Source organism: Meyerozyma guilliermondii, genomic scaffold (genome assembly GCF_000149425.1).
Source record: "Meyerozyma guilliermondii ATCC 6260 scaffold_1 genomic scaffold, whole genome shotgun sequence".
NCBI lineage: Eukaryota > Fungi > Ascomycota > Pichiomycetes > Serinales > Debaryomycetaceae > Meyerozyma > Meyerozyma guilliermondii.
The window spans coordinates 393051-409908 of NW_001809800.1; the positions used below are offsets into that span (position 1 = coordinate 393051).

The 16858-nt window shown below is 44.3% G+C and overlaps 7 protein-coding genes across 7 annotated transcripts; 4 read left to right on the forward strand and 3 right to left on the reverse strand. All coding sequences in view use genetic code 12, as the record gives it.

The window, feature by feature from the left end:
* Positions 1–17: 17 nt before the first annotated feature.
* ALA1 (alanine--tRNA ligase) lies at positions 18–2912 on the reverse strand (the record flags this gene model as incomplete). Its single annotated transcript, XM_001486796.1, has 1 exon — positions 18–2912. The coding sequence occupies one exon, from the start codon at positions 2910–2912 to the stop codon at positions 18–20; it is 2895 nt and encodes a 964-aa protein (XP_001486846.1).
* A 497-nt stretch (positions 2913–3409) lies between these two features.
* On the forward strand, positions 3410–4561 carry MAC1 (Mac1p; the record flags this gene model as incomplete). Its single annotated transcript, XM_001486797.1, has 1 exon — positions 3410–4561. One exon carries the CDS (start codon positions 3410–3412, stop codon positions 4559–4561), a length of 1152 nt encoding a protein of 383 aa, XP_001486847.2.
* Positions 4562–4768: 207 nt separating this feature from the next.
* CTA8 (stress-responsive transcription factor) lies at positions 4769–6607 on the forward strand (the record flags this gene model as incomplete). The annotated part of the gene is made up of 1 exon (XM_001486798.1): positions 4769–6607. The coding sequence occupies one exon, from the start codon at positions 4769–4771 to the stop codon at positions 6605–6607; it is 1839 nt and encodes a 612-aa protein (XP_001486848.2).
* A 628-nt stretch (positions 6608–7235) lies between these two features.
* LYS143 (Lys143p) lies at positions 7236–9584 on the forward strand (the record flags this gene model as incomplete). The annotated part of the gene is made up of 1 exon (XM_001486799.1): positions 7236–9584. The coding sequence occupies one exon, from the start codon at positions 7236–7238 to the stop codon at positions 9582–9584; it is 2349 nt and encodes a 782-aa protein (XP_001486849.2).
* A 29-nt stretch (positions 9585–9613) lies between these two features.
* Positions 9614–11440, reverse strand: PGUG_00227 (uncharacterized protein; the record flags this gene model as incomplete). Its single annotated transcript, XM_001486800.1, has 1 exon — positions 9614–11440. One exon carries the CDS (start codon positions 11438–11440, stop codon positions 9614–9616), a length of 1827 nt encoding a protein of 608 aa, XP_001486850.2.
* Positions 11441–11573: 133 nt separating this feature from the next.
* On the reverse strand, positions 11574–13358 carry DAK2 (dihydroxyacetone kinase; the record flags this gene model as incomplete). Its single annotated transcript, XM_001486801.1, has 1 exon — positions 11574–13358. One exon carries the CDS (start codon positions 13356–13358, stop codon positions 11574–11576), a length of 1785 nt encoding a protein of 594 aa, XP_001486851.2.
* Positions 13359–13982: 624 nt separating this feature from the next.
* On the forward strand, positions 13983–16643 carry ARG81 (Arg81p; the record flags this gene model as incomplete). The annotated part of the gene is made up of 1 exon (XM_001486802.1): positions 13983–16643. One exon carries the CDS (start codon positions 13983–13985, stop codon positions 16641–16643), a length of 2661 nt encoding a protein of 886 aa, XP_001486852.2.
* Positions 16644–16858: the final 215 nt, after the last annotated feature.

The following is a 16858-nucleotide window of genomic DNA, read 5'->3' on the forward strand; positions in this document are numbered from 1 at the left end:
TTATGTAGCCGACAGTATCAGAGGGTCTTCGATAATGCCGCTGTGATATCCTCCACTGCCTTTTCAATTCCACTGGGCTTATCACCCATTCCTTGAACAACATTTCCTTTACCACCTGCTTTTCCACCAATACTTGTAGATGCAAGAGCAGCCAAGTCATTAGAATTAACACCCTTCGAAATTGCATCATCCGATACGTAACACCCATGTGCAACCTTGTCTGATCCGGCAAATAAATATATGGTCTTCGAGTTGTGCTCCTTCTTGATCAAATTAATAGCATCGGTGATCGCCTTAGCATTAGCCGAGATATCGATATGAGAGACAAAGTAATCCGAGCTGTCCTCTGATGTCAACCAATTGTTAACAGCCTCAAGCACTTTCTTAGACTCCTCTTTTTGTTTCGCTTTCAATTGATCCTTAATAGATTTGTCAAGCTTGGTAAACTTAGTGTTAAGCATCTGCTTGTCTAACACGGAAATGCTTAGCTTCTTGATAGCTACTCCCAACTCTTTGGTCTTCTGTTCCTTACTGGAACCAAAAGGCATGGCTTCTGCTTCACTCAATTGGCTGTCGTAGTCTTTAGCAAGTTTCTGTACGCGATGTGCTTCGGTACCAGTCACCGCGACAATTCTTCTGATTCCCTTGGCAATACCTGATTCTTCAATAATGACTAAATCCTTGATCTCACCCGTCTTGGCAACGTGTGTTCCACCACAGAATTCGACAGATACTTGGTGCCATTCGTCCCTTTTCGGATCCTTGAGCAAATCCTCCACGGGGACACCGACCGAAACAACTCTGACTGGGTCTGGATAAGTCTCTCCAAAAACCGCACGGAGTCCATTTATTTGTTGAGCATCGGCCAATGGAACATCTTTCGCAAACACCTCTTTGTTGTCGGAAATATATTTGTTGGAGATAGCCTCAACTTTAGTAAGCTCTGCTGGAGTGAGACCCTGCTTATGACTAAAGTCAAATCTCAACTTTTCCGGGGCAACCAATGAACCCTTCTGATCGACACCATCTCCAAGAACCTCTCTCAATGCAAAATTTAAAACATGAGTACCTGTGTGATTGTTACGAATGGGCCACCTTCTCAATTCATCGTAACAAGCAAGAACCTCATCCTTTACCTTCAAAGTTCCGTAGACTATTGACCCTGTGTGCAACACGTAACCTCCATAAACTTGAACATTATCAACTTCAAATTCGGCAGATCCGTCGATCACAATCTTTCCTTTATCGTACTCTTGACCACCTTGCTCGGCATAAAATGAGGTTTTGTCAAGAAGTATACCGACCTGCTGTCCCACCTCGGAAACTGAATCCACAAATGACGATCCGTCATAGATCCCAACAACCTCAGCTTTGACATCGTCCAATCCGTATTTGTAGCTGTCATTCGTTTTTGGAATATTAGCGTTCGAATCAAGTTCTGACAAAGCATGAACATCCAACTTGACCAACTGAGAAGAACCTTTGTTTGAAGAAGCTTTGGATGCTTCCCATGATTCCAACCTTGCTTTTTCAAAACCTTCCTCATCTATTTTGAGGCCAGCTTCTGCTGCCATCAAACGCGTCAAATCTACGGGAAAGCCGTAAGTGTCGTAGAGTCTCCAGACATCCTTTCCCGATAAAGTTTGTTCGGGAGTTTTTGATGCTATGATAGCATATTGCTCAAAAAGCTTCTCACCTCTATCCAAAGTCTTAGCAAATGAAAGTTCCTCCTCGTTGAGAATTTCCTTCAAATCTTGCATGTTTCTCAATATTTCTGGAAATATTTCCGAGTTTTGCTCTATAACCACGGGAACAAGTTGCTGGAAGAAAGATCCAATAGGGCAGTTCAAATATTTACGAACATATCTGGCCCCTCTTCTCAAGATTCTTCTCAAAACATAGCCTCTTCCTTCGTTGTTTGGTACTCCACCATCAGTGATAGCAAAAGTCAACGTTCTGACATGGTCAGCAATCACTCTGTATGCGGTGTCAATTCCGTCTTTGTCCTCAGAGCCAAATTTTCCAGTGTAGGGTCTTACTCCGGAAATTTCTCTTATTTTATCAAAGATGGGCTGGAATACGTCAGTGTCATAATTCGATGACTTTTGTTGCAAAATAGATACCAACCTTTCAAAACCCAAACCAGTGTCAATGTGCTTAGCTGGCAAGGGACGCAAAGAGCTATCTGGCTCCCTGTTATATTGCATGAACACCAAGTTCCAAATTTCAAGCACGTTAGGATCGTCCATATTAACCAAGTGAGCAGCATTTCTGTTACCAATTCTATCATAGTGTATTTCCGAGCATGGTCCACATGGTCCTTGGTCACCCATTTCCCAGAAGTTGTCTTTTGCATCTCCGGTAAGTATATGATCTTCGGCAACGCCACGGTCGAGCCAAAATTGCTTAGCCTCAAGATCGGGGCCAAGACCAAGTTTTTCGTCGCCCTCAAAGTAGGTAACGTACAATCTGTCAGGGTCTAATTTGTACACGTCTGTAAGGAGCTCCCATGCCCATTCAATTGCTTCCTTTTTGAAGTAGTCGCCAAATGACCAATTACCCAACATCTCAAAGAAAGTGTGATGGTATGAATCTTGACCAACATCCTCCAAATCATTATGCTTTCCTCCTGCTCTAATGCACTTTTGTGAGTTGACTGCCCTCTTCCAGGTCGACATTTCAGAGGCAGGGTCGACTGTACCCAAAAAAATAGGCTTGTACTGGTTCATACCAGCGTTGGCGAATAACAACGTTGGATCGTTGTGGGGAACCACAGATGAAGATGGGACGAACTGATGACCATGCTTTTCTTTAAAGTAGTCCAAGAAGGTCGAGCGAACCTTAGACGCGGGCCAAATGATAGGAGAGTTAGTAGACATATTGTGTTTAAATCTCGAACACGTCCTTATCATGCATCAAGTGTGCTCGAGGGATGAAAAAAACGAAGGTCGTGCAAGCTCAAGAATGTGCCAACAGTGCGTCGTGCGACTTGGATGCAAAATACTATTTCTGCCATGTATACTCTAGTCTGTGCTGAACAGAGGTATCAGCGAGTGGAATCTTTCTTTCGACAATGAGCCCAAAGGCAATTTATATATCGTTTTGACCTGATGTTTGAAAGGAAGTTTGGAAGGAGTAATCCCTTTTTCTTGCGAGATTTACACAAAAATTTGTGTTCTAAGAGCACTGGGGTCTATCTATTGGTTTTCTTCCGGATACATAAATTAAGGTGGTGGTTATGTTTCGGCTTTCCCAGCTAACTATATTAGTAGCAGGTAACTTACTGATTCAAATCCTGCATGTATGTATATATTGGTACAGGAAAAAATGCTCATTTTATGGCCCCAAATAGAACATGCGGCCAAACTCAGCTTAATTGATATCATCATCCTTAAGCGCTCATGTTAATATGATTTTGATAGACGAGCAAAAGTACTCTTGTCTAGAATGTATCCGGGGTCACAGATCTAGTTCCTGTCGCCATTATGGGAGGCCCTTATTACAAGTAAGAACCAAAGGACGACCTAACACTCATACCAGCGGTCAAAAGAATCACAGAATAGCGGTATTCGCCGAGAAAATAGAGTCTGATCCTGACTTGCCCCACGCGAATGGGTCCAAATGTAACAAATCAAACCCTGTTATTATCCTCAAAGCATCTGCAAAGCATATAATCGACTTTGACAGTGGTAAAATACTCCGGCCATTAGGTGACTCAAATGAGAGCACGCTCCCCAAAACAACAGGTCCATATATAAGTGAGGATAGCTTTGTTAACTCGGTTACCTGCGAGACCGGTGGCATAGTCAAGCCTAAAAAAGGCTGCAATTGTTGCCCTAACCGAGGAGGTAAGGTTAACAAGTCACAAATCGTCAGCTCGTATTTGAAAAGAAGGCGAGAGCAGCAGCCTGCGCTTCAGTTCATTGACTATTCTGATGAAATACCTAAGCAATCCCAGGAACGCAAACAATCCCCCTCATCTAGCACTGCCGAGAAAACTTCCACAACCTCAAGCAATGACCTTAGTCTCTCTGGTGACCAAACTCAATATTTTGATGTGTTGAAAGTTCCATCTTGCACTATTCCAGGCTCTTGCTGCTGTGGTGACGATTGTGGCTGCGCCGGATGCATGGTGCATGGCAACTCTGGCACCGGTCCTCTAAAAGTAGACAACACCAATCTCAACCATGAGTACATCAACTATATCAACCTGTTGATTATGAAAGATTCCCACAACATGATGTTCAGCTCCCTCTCATCTCCTGAGATGCAAATACCTGGACAACTTCAACATAATCCATCAAATTCGCATGAGGATATGACAAAGTCTAGCACATTGAGCATTGCAAATGAGGAAGGTGTTAGTGGCCCAAACGATGGTCAATGCATCTGTCCCCCAGGGGCCTGTGAGTGCCCAAACTGCGAAACACATGGAATCATTGATGGCCTTCACCTTGATGATCTTTTCGCAGCCACGCTAAATCCAAGTCCGCAGCGCGAACAACTTCAGGTAAAAACAGAGCCTGCGCGCTGTTGCTCTAGTGCAGTTCATTTAGAGTAACCACCTAGCATATGTAAATAGAATTAGTGGAGATAAGAAATAGTATGAGTGTTCATGTACAGTGTACGTTTTCGGCTCTTTTCGCAACTAGTATAGGCAGGCCCAAACACCGCGGTTGCGGTAGAATGTTCTAGCAATTTCCAGAAATCTTTGTTTAAAGCCCGGGACATCAGCTGCAAGTTGCAACCATTTCGTGGAACCTGAGTCATGTCCGAGACCTTCAACAGCGAGCATCAGACTGGCGAAATATTTCATCCGGAGGCCAATGAAGATGATGTTCACATCATAGATCGAAACCTCCCTGACACATCCAACTACGATGGGGCCAGCAATCTCATCCCGCTCACTATAGGAACACCCAAGCTCCAATACAATAATGATGGCAACTACGTAGATCTGCCCCAGGGAAACAATCAGAACAACGAGAACAACAATTATCAGCAACTTCCTTATGAACCCTCTGGGTTCACTCCAACAGGTTATACTCCAGTGTTGGCTCCAAGCCCGAGCACAGAATTCCCAAGTAACCAACAGCTTGCAACGTTTAACCAGCCTAAATTCTATCCACCATTACAGCCTCTCTCGGAGTCGGTTATACCTAATGGGCTCACAATACAACCTTTTGCGTTAAAAGGAAAACCAGAGGCTGATATTCCTGACAGGCGGCCTATGACACAGCCTAAGAAGAAAAAAGAGAGTACGGGTCCGAAAACTAGGCCGGCTTTTGTTGTGAAGCTCTGGTCAATGGTTAACGATCCTGCCAACCACGAGTATATCAGGTGGAACGAGGACGGAAAAACGTTTCAAGTTTTCCATCGAGAAGATTTCATGAAATTGGTTCTTCCTAAATACTTCAAACATAACAACTTTGCCAGTTTCGTGAGACAATTGAATATGTACGGGTGGCATAAAGTGCAAGACATCACTAGCGGAACTATGAATAACCAAAAGGACGAAAGAGGCAACGATGAAGCTTGGCAGTTTGAAAACCCCAATTTCATTCGCGGCCATGAAGAATTGTTAGACAAGATTGTGAGGAACAGAAATGGAAATCAAGAAGGTGAAAATAATGATAGTCAAGTGAACTTTGCTTTGGTCATGAATGAACTAGACCAAATAAAGATGAATCAAATGGCTATAGGTGAAGATCTTCGCAGAATTCGCAAGGACAATCAGACCCTTTGGACTGAGAACAACAGAACTCGTGAGGCGCAGAAAGAGCAGGCAAAGACACTCGACAAGATATTGCATTTCTTAGCCGCAGTTTATGGAAATAACACAGGCAAGATATTGGAGGTGGACAACGCACCTTTTGAAGGAGAACATTACATGACTGCGTATTATCCAAATCAAACCTATCCTTCATCACAGCCGCAGGGTCAGCTGGCATCAATGCAATTCAATCCATATCCTCAGAGATCTCCTAGCCCATTCAGTAAGCCTCGTTTAATGCTCACAAACGAAGCTCACCAGAGAAGTCCTTCAAGTAAAGATGAGGGTAGGCTGAGCTCTAATTCTGGCCCTGACTCCATTGAAGAGATAATGAGGTCCTACGAGAATACACCTAATAGCGCGCCTACAAACAGTCCCAATTTGAGCAAGATGTACCAACAAATCATGAATCAGGAAGGACCGGTATCATCTCCTCGCCATTATTTCCCTGAACTTGTTTCCAATGGATCATACTTCCCTAACCGCTCGCAATCACCAATCGAGGCCAATGGGAACTCCACCCACGACCTTATAAATGGAATAGAGCAGGATGTCAACAAGCAGGGTCAATCTCTACAAAAAGTTCAAGATTGGATACAAGACTTGGCATCACAGCAGCAGAGAGACCAGCAGAAGAATCAAGGCACTGTTGAAGAGATTAGTCCCAAGAATGACCTTGATGAGTTTGATGTCAACGAGTTCTTGAATTCTAGCCAAAACTACAATTCCGGAGCCACACCCCAGAGCCCGCAAGATAATGCGGCTCAAAAATCAAAGAAGAGAAATGTTCAACAAACCAAGCCACAAGCCACCAAGAAGCAAAAACGCCTGTGACGAACCTAATACAATGAGCTGGCTCATATCTTGTACAGTGCGTAATTCTATTTAGAGTCAATACATCACTTTCCAATTTTTACAAAATTTGGCAATATGTCAAAAATTCACCATCCGAACCGATATCAATTGAAACCGAGCAATTGTTTCTCATTTATCGGCGGCGGAATTACTCTGTTGGGCCGTAAAAATTCTTGACAGCTTCTCCCCCACTATGATGACGTTCTTTTTTGCGCTTTTCATGCAAGTGCGCAATTATATTTCGAGTCGGCACTCAACGGCTCAGATCCCAAGCGTGTGACAGTGTCGAATGCAGAAGCTGCGGCGCAGTGCATTTACGGCTCTTTGCATGGGAAGGCGGATAAAAAAAAACCTCACATATTAAACTTTAAACTTCCGACCTCGGACCGGTAGGACTTCTAACCTTCTTTCCGATCAGCCGCTAATTTAGCACCCCTTGCACCCACGGCGCGCACTTTAGTCATATTGAAGAAATTGAAACCACCTTGTGTTTTTTGAGTATAGGCTAGTAATCGCAACATAGCAAACCAACAGTTTCGACAGTGACTTGGGGTTTCAAAACAGCCACTGATATCCTTGTGGCGGGTTTGCTTACGACGTACAGTCTATGTGGTTAGACCAAGATACTCAAGACCACACTTCCGAAATGGCTACCAGTCCAACCAACGCTGCTCATAGAACCAAGGAGAGAAAACGACACTACTCGAAGAATGGGTGCCGCGAGTGCAAGCGTCGAAAGATCAAATGTGATGAAGCAAAACCCAGCTGCTGGCAGTGTGAGCGCTTAAAAAAGTCATGTTCGTATCCCGATGTTGGTGAGAAGGTACTTCGAGTTGCACGTAGGTCTGTGACCTCCCGCTCAAGCTCGTCCCCAAAAAGCGAGATAACACCACAACCTGTTTCGGCTCACAGTACTACCGCTATCAAGCCTGAAATTCCTGCCAGGTTCATGAACGTGCCGAATCAAGAATCAAGAGGCTTTAATGAGCCGAATGGTCATCAACAGTATCCTCCGAGCCAGAGCTTACCTCAAAATAAAGCTCAAAATCAACTACAAATGCCCAATCATTATGCCCATTATCCTCATGTGCCAGTTTCACAGCCTCAACATCAGCAACATTTTGCAGCACCGCAACCGCATCATCTTTCACACCCACCTCAACCCCAGCAACAACATGGCATCCCTATCCCGCTCCCGCCCCATCACTATTCACCATATGGAATACCACAGCACCGCTATATTCCATCTTCCATTCTGAATCTATTGAATGACACGCTGAATGGCTTACTGTCTTCAGATCATTCTTCGTCTTACACTTCCAAAGGTAACACTCTGCCCGGATCATCCTTATCCCAAGATTCGCCGGTCATGTATACCACTCCTGGGTTGCATCATCCCAAACCAGATGAAAACCATCTCGCAGTATCCGATTTTACACAGAATGACAACATGATGATTCTAGACAACTACCAGTATTTCAACCAGGACGACCTCAATTTATTAGCATCTGACCTTAACAACATCGTGAGCAACATCATGTTTGAGTCTAATTACGATGGAAAGTTCGATGCTGCGAACTTCAAGAGCGATATCAAGGAGGACGGGAACATGCGGACCAGCTCGCCCCACCAGCCTGATTTAGACCTGAAAAATATAGCTTTTGATTACATTCAGGTGAGCAGCCCCCATGAAAAGCTTTACTTGGAGGAGTTCTACACTCATTTTGCTCATATTATCCTTCCTTTTTGCTCTTGGGATGAGACTACTAATACCTACGTTAATCCTGCTCGTGATATATTGCTTCAGAGAGCGGCTAAAGAACCATTTCTCCTAGCTGCGGTTCTTGCCCAAGGAGCAAAGACGTCCTTTGTCAGGCACGGAAATGAAGCCGATGAAGAAGCTTATTGCAGTTATTTGTCGAAGTGCCTCAAGTTACTTGGACCTGCGTTGGGAAACGGCGACGAAAAGGAGACCGTGGACCTTCGATCTAACATTGAGGCTGTGCTCTTGACAGTTTTGCTATTGACTTCGGCCAATGCATCGAATCTGAAGCAGGATTGGCGACCGCACTTGAGAGGGGCCAAGGACTTGCTATTAAAGTACACTTCTAACAATCGAAAGTGGAGAAATTCAAAGATTTTAGTATTTTGCAAATACTGGTTTGTATCCTTCGAAGTCCTAGCGGGAATCAGTTCAAGTAAAGGCGGTACTCTCAAGACCAACTCTGAAATCGACTCCTTGATGAACCCTGGTAATCGATATGAGATCCAAGTGATGAAGGATTTAGGGTTTATAAAAGAGAATGGTTTCAATATTCTTTACGGTTACCACAACAGTTGTGTCGCTCATCTTCGAGATTTGGTCAAGATTCTTAACAAAATTAGACAAAATGAAACTGTCGATGCTTTTGAGATTCTCAGAGTTGTCGCGGATCTATACAAGCAAACTGAAATCGAATTCATCAATAAGAATGGAATTATGTCACCTAGTGATTTGAGACCTGGACAACCTACGACTGGCCATTTGTTGGAACGTGTCTTTGTTAACAAGCAAGAAAAGATTTTGAGCTGGATGGACATATGCCATCAGGCATACGTTTTGGGAGGTGTCTTAACTCTCTTGACCAAAGGCTTGAACACACCCTATGATTCCCCTGCCGTTCAACAGATAACGTCCATTCTTGTTTCCTTCGTTGAAGTTTTGGTTACTGTCCCTGAGAGACCTGCAGCGATAAAGTGTGCCGGGATGATGATCCAATGGCCTCTGTTGGTAGCAGCCATGAATTGCAAAGGGGAGGAGCGTAGGTTCACAATGATGAAATTTTTCAAGAATTCGAGTCAAAATGGATCTGGTGGAGCACAGATTGCACTTAGGAGAACCAAGAAGATTTGGAGCCAGCGTGACAATGGAGAGCCCATTGATGGTTCTGATGATGCCGAGTTTGTTTCTTACTGAATTATTTATTACAGCGCAGGAGATTTAACCTAAGCCTCTTGCAAGAGCGAGTACCAGTTCATTTGTCCACTTGCCAATTGCATCCTTTTTTCGAGACTAGATAGCTGAAATTGGCTCGCATCCGCATCTTGCCAGTCGTCGTTGCTAAGGGAATAGATATCTTTGTTTTCGATGTTCCAATCAAAAAATCCCCGTTCCCTCATGTCCTGAATAAACCACCCTATACGTTCTGCTCCAAGCCTAGCACCATCCAAATTAGCTGAAGCTGGCCCAGTGCGTAGCCCGGCATACTTACCAACCATAAATAAAGGAACTTCATCGTTCCATTGCAAGTTGTCCGTGAGACATGGTAAACCATTAACCGTGCGGATAGGGTGAGACTCCATCAAGGATTTGAAACAAGGAAGAGCATGGATATCAGCTTGCATTCCAGTTGCAAAGCAAATATAATCCACTTCATCCAAGCTCCAAGTCCCTTGGTGCTTTTCGTTGAATCGAGGACGCCGTGAGGTCTCGTCCCGCGACTCGAGCCTTAAATCCCACTTATTCAATTCTGCATTCCACAGTTGATCCACGATGTTTGTATACATATGTACCTCTAATTTACCACTTTGGATGTGGTTCATGATAATCTTGTAGTATTCTGGGTTGACTGAGCCCCCCTCCCTTGCCTCCTGAATCATTTGGAAGCGCTCTTCGTCAGTATCTTTGAGATAAAATGACATCTTCTTGACGTTTCTAAACTTGGTAACCCAGTCCAAATGGAAATCAAAATGCTTGATTTTCAAATTACTTCTCAAGACGAGGTAGACTTTGCCAACACCTTCCTTTATCGCCGTGTCTGCAAGCTGAGCAGAAGTTAAACCGCCCCCAACAATGACAACTTTTGTTTGTTTTCCTTGCTTCACTTTCTTGATCAACTCTGGCGAAGGAAAGCAAACTTGCTTCTTGATAATATGTGAAGTGTGGCAGCTTCCATAAGGATAATGTGGAGCCTCCACAAAAGGGGCTATAGGATAAGCAGGTTTTCCTTCGTGCCCGCATGCGGTTATACATGCCTTGCAACCGAATCTGTTGCCCGATTCAGTCTCGATTAAAAACCCTTTTCCTGTCTGATTGGTGTCAAGCATTTCAATGTAACCGTATTGAATATTCACAACTCGATCTTTCTTCACGATATCTTTGAGTTGGTACTTGTTGATGATATCGTGACAAAACTCGTGGAATAATTTTGTCGAGGGCCTGTAGTAGTCTTTCCAATCACGCATATTAATATCGATTAATCCTGGTCTGTCATGATTGAAGTCGTCCTGTTCGCTAGGAGCGGGACACCTTTTTTCTTTCATTTTTTTCTTCGTGAGTTTCTTCAATTGGTGTTTTGAATACTCTTTACCTACCACATTCTTTATCTCTTTGAGATCCTTCTCTCGGCCATTCATATGCGAATAGGAAACCAACCCATCAACATTCTGCGGGTCAACATGAAAAAACATAGGGGATCTAAGGAAGGGAATACGAAAGGCTTCAAATTGACTATCCCATTGGGCCATAAATTTGTCTGAAAATGCATCAAGGACTAACAAATCACTGGCTGCAAAATTTTTTTGAACATAGCGATCTGGTTTTTTGAGCATGCCATACTTGGTGTTTGATAGTCTACGCTTGATAAGATCAACCTTAGCACCTCTATTATGCAACCAGTGAACTCTCTGGTGTTCGTCTTCAGTGAATATCGAAGCGGGACATCTTTCGCACAACCTTGCACATACAGAGAGACCACATGTTCCGCCGCCAACGACAATTACTTCCTTGAAGGAATCTGAATGAATTTCAAACGTGGGCAATTCTTGTGACATTGATGGGTATCAACTCCCCCTCGGGCTCCACTTATGATATTGGGTCAGAACCACCAAGGTGACGACTGGAACTACTGCGGTTGGTAATGTGAGCAAATCGAATAAACTAGATACAGAGGTCACGTTCAAGGCATCAATAGCCGCTAACAAAGCCCTCGATCACACTGAGTAGTCCTAATGCACCCGGATCAGGAATTCCACCCTCTTCACTTTTGAACTCTTTTTCATTGACATACGAAGCTCTTCCAAATTTGGCCTGTAATTTTTTGGTAGACTCGCATCCTTCTTTAGCCTTATCAACTGCTTTCTTAACATCACCATCTTCCCTTAACGAGTCGACAAATGGTTGCAAAGTGTCAATGAGAGTACGACCACCAGTGCGAGCTCTAGTATACTTGAATAAGCCATCGTACAATGCATCATAAAGCGCCTGACCCACTGCTTTAGAATTGAGTTCTTTTATAGTTTGCAAGTGTTTCACGAAAGCCGTCAAGAAAATTGAGTACAAGCCACCGGAGGTACCGCCCATACTGTCTTCAACTAACTCGGTGATCACTGACAACGTCGCTACTGGATCTGACAACCTTGATTTAAATTTCTCATCACTTTCCAAAGCATTCAATATAGCATTTGCTCCATCCACAAGAGTTTCACCACAATCACCATCACCCACTAGCGTGTCGTAATGAGTGATCTTTGGCTCCGTTTCCTTCAATTGCTTCAATGCACTTCTCAAGCCAGATTCAAACAGTTTGGGGTCCATTTTTATGTCACTGGTCACGACGTCTGTGTGGGCCATTGGAGAGTCGATTTCTTCCGTAGAATCGTCCCAAGCTTTGGAGTCAAAAGTCTTGGGCTTCCAGCCTGGGGCATTTGTGGGTGCATCAATATATTTTAACACTTCGTCAGATGATACACCAGCATCACCATTGGCGATATTAGACAAGTTAAGCAAGGTGATTGAAAAGCCGGGAGCGTTCAAGGAGGTAACGAAGTCACTGACTAGTACTCGTTTTGGCTTCTTGGACAATGGTAGATTCTTCATAATATGTTCCGTGATCGAATACATTTCCAATGTCGAAGTACCACCAATGTTGTTCACAAGAAGAACGTAGTCATCCTTCTCAAGATCAAAATTGACGTAATGACGGTCTTTGTCTTCTGGGGACAACAACTTGTGGAACATATCTTTGATAAGCTCATCAATGTTAGGTATGGGAGACATCTTTTCACCAGGTTCGTTGTGGATTCCTAATCCAAGTTCTGCTTCATTTTCACCAGTAAATTCAATCTCCTCATGTGCCTTTCCTGGGACAGAAGTGCGGTCTAAGGAAGCGCCAAGAGTCACCAAGTTGCTATTCACTGCCTGACCCAATTTGAAAACATCCTCCAAATCGGCACCAGTTGCAGCCAATCCACCAGTGATCTTGTGAACCAAAGCTGTGCCAGCCAACGCCCTTCTACCTACCATTTCGTTCTGTTTTCTGCCAACTGCAACATCGTCTGTGACTGATAAGAGTTCCACTTTGTATCCTTCGCTCTTAGCCCTTTCGACAACCAAGCCAAAGTGCAAAACATCTCCCGTATAGTTTTTCACAATGATCAAAGTACCCTTTTTCTTGTCTGATTTGGTTTTCACCGCCGCCATAATTTGCTTAGTAGAAGGAGATGCAAATATAGAGCCACTGACAGCAGCATCAAGAAGATTATCTCCAACGTAACCAGCATGCAAAGGTTCGTGGCCACCGCCACCACCGCTGATCAATGTGACTTTGGATTTGGTATCGGAGGTTTTGCTGAAAAGTACCTTTTCCAGAGGAATCAAAGAAACTGTGGGGTTTGAAGCTGCCAAACCGCGGAGATGAGTCAAAGTCAAATCTTCATCTTTCCCGTATTTCCAATGCTTTGCTAGCGTCATTTTTAGTTCAGTATTTGAAAATTGAGTAAGAATCTACAATTGGGCAGATGTAAAGCTTTCCCGAAGCGCCCTGTCCCTTATATATCTACTTGAAGCTATTATGCAGGCACACGAGTAGGCTGAGGTCTGATTGCTCGGCACAAGAAAAGACTAGCGGCCCTGAAAAAAAAGGCACAAAAATATTCTAATTGCCTTGGGAAAGCACAACAATTTTCATGCTTTCTTTGAGTACTGTCACACAAATAATTGACCTTGTGGCAGTAGTCGAACGTTGCAAGCCCCCACCGACAATTGCAATCGAGGCCCCCACCAAAAACCCTTGAAAAGGGGAGGGGTGCGCCCCCACCACCCGCCGTAGCGAGGCGCCGCTCGTAAATTAGCCGCCATTAGCCGCAACCACAAGCGCGCGTACGCAAACCGCTGGAAAACCCAAATCGGACCACCCCCAGCGACTGCATACAACAGCCGCTATCTCCTGCCGAATCGGTCACGCAGCTCATCGGAACCTATAGCTTTGGAGATCCCATATCTCGTATTATATACTAGAATTGGAACTTGGTGCACCAGGACAATAACTCTACTTGCACAGGAAGGTCTAGCTTCCATTGGGTTGATTTTTTGACGATGGAAGATGATGTTAAGAAGCCTACAAGCAGCACAAACCAAAATGTGGATGAAGCCAATCAACCATTGACGCAGCATAATGGAGTAAAAAGATCCAAAACTTTTGTGGGGTGTTTCACGTGTCGGTTCAGAAAGGTGAGGTGTGACTTGAGGCGTCCAGCATGCAACAATTGCTTGAAAGCTGAGGTGATATGTGCCGGATACGACATCAAGCTTCGATGGTTGGAGCCAGCAATATTTGACACCGGAGGACGAAAACGTAACAAAAGCACGGCTGATGGTCCCAGTAAGCGAGTAGACGTGGGTTCGAAAGGCGTCGATGAGGCAACTCCAGATATTTTTCACCGGCGCCATGTTGGGTTTGTGCGATGGGAAGGCCAGGACGAAGACCATCGACCTTACTTGTCGTACGACGATATGGATCGCGATTTGAAGATACTACACAACTCTGTGAACGATCCTATGGTGCATGGGAAACTGAAGACGAAACTTTTGGGGCCCTTTGGTGTTTTTGATGGCACCAAAGTAAGCTCGGCCGAGCCATCAGCTCCAGCTGTCGAATCTAAAGGAAAGCCAAGAAATAAGGAAGTTCTGGCTGTGGAACCCGTGGCTGATTCTGTGGCTAATTCTGTTGCTTCTGTTGCTAATTCAGTCGCTAATTCAGTTGCTAACTCAGTTAACACAGTTGCGAACACAGTTGTCGCTGAACAAAATCACGACCAACTTTGGCTTTCCAACGAATTGCGAGACGACGCTTTGCTTACCGCAGCCGCCTTGAACGGAGACTCGCATTTCCTTGACTTTATCACGGGCATTGGCCAAAACGACTTATCGGATCTTGGAAACACTTCCAACTACAACTTGGCCAACGACAACGAATTTCTCAATTTGGTGTTTCATCGAAACCACAACGCTTTTCCAGGTGCTGAAAATGCTCAGCTTCTCGATACCGAGCATGCTAGCTTCATGGACCAGCCTGGGGTGCACTCGAATTATTCCAACTACAATAATTACTTCTACAGCAACCCATACCAGCTCAACGAGAGTCTTGAGATTCATTTGCATGCCTCAAAAGCATCAACAACAAACGACGACGATGATTCCTCGAGTTTGGTAGAAGGTGATAGCATGAACTTGACACAAATGCCCGCAAGTATAATGAGTATAGTTCAGGCTCCATTACAGCCCAAGCTCATCGCAGCGCTTTCGATTCCAGATTCTCTGGCGGGTATCCCAAGTACAGCTCTACAAGTGCAACCTTTGACAAGGTACCTCCTCAACTACTATGTGACCCAGGTAGCTGATCTCATGACTGTTATTCCATTGACGGAAAATCCCTGGAAAATGATCTACTTTCCTCGGGCGCTCATGGCTATAGGCGAGCTTCTGGCATTGGGGAAGACATCCGATGCCAAAAATGCCCTTTTGAATGCCTTACTCGCTGTGCTGGCGTTCAATTTGCAATCAAAGTTCCCGAAAAACTCCGAGTCCATGAAGTTTTATCTTAATCTCGGGATCAGACTTCGCAACCAAGCCAGTCTTTTCGTGAAAAATTTATTGGGGTCCCATAGTGATTCCAAAGCCGGCATTGAGCATTGTGTCAACAACGAAAAGTACAAGGATGTGCTTTGTGCGGTGATGTCTATGATCTCGGTAGACTTGGTTTGGGGAACAATGCAAGACACCAACTTCTACATCAAGTGGTGCGGCCGAGTTATCAGTGCGAAGATGATAACCAAGAAAAAGCTTTCTTCCAAAGCACGAGTGCTCCACCGCATTTTCCTGTCGCTCAAGTTGATCCAGGACCTGACATGCCTTGATCTCCAAAACATCCAGGACGATTTTACCCAGCTTTCCAAGAGCGGCTACGACATCAACGGCGATCAGTACGACACCAATAACCGCAAAGATAAAGGAACCATAGATTTTATCATCAATAGCGGAGATCGGAACTTGCGACTAGCGGGTGGAAGTGAAACCAAACAGAACTCGCCGCTGTTTGTCAACAAAAAGCTCATCAATACCATGAAGAAGGACGAAAATTTTGCAACCGATGCACTTTATGGGCTCCCCAACTCACTCATTGTGCTCTTCAGCCATGTGGTTCTGCTTGTTCGGACCAAAATCTACTATACCGAGAGCAACAAACCGCTTCCAGACGACCTAGGAGATAAAGTAGAAAAGGTTGACCAAGGTCTTTGCAACTGGCAAGTCGACTGGAAGCTCTTCACCATCCAAGGAGATGAAAAAAAATTCACCAGTCCCATGCACGAAGTCACGTATCACCATATCATGTCATTCTACCATGCGCTACGAATATATTTCAGTCGGCTTGTCAAAGGAGTCAAGCCGGCAGAAATACAGCACCATGTAGAGAAAACATTGAATCATCTCAATGCGATTCAAAGTCTCATAAAAAAAGGCGATGCGTCTATCATTCCGCTCTTTTGGCAAGGATTCATTGCTGGGTGTGAAGCACTCACGTCGGAGCTACAATTGGGGTTCAAGAAATGGGGTGCTGATATAGCACAGTACTTGGGTAGTTACTGGGGAGCGCGGCAGATCATGTTGGAGGTTTGGCGAAGAAAAAAGGTGAAGGAGACAAGAGACGACTGGGTCAGTGTGATCAAGGATTGGGAAATGAACTTGATGTTGGATTGAACCAATAAAAAAAAAAAGAAAGTACTGGTTAGTACTTACAAGAAGATGTACAGAGGATGTACAAGATGTACTGGAAGTACTTGAGGAAGCCAGCAAGAATTTCACGAGAAAGACCAACACAAGAAAGCACTTACAGAAAGCACTTACAATAGTGTACAAGAAGCACTTACAAGAAGAAAGCTCGAATCAAAATTATTTTTCACTTCATTTTCGCA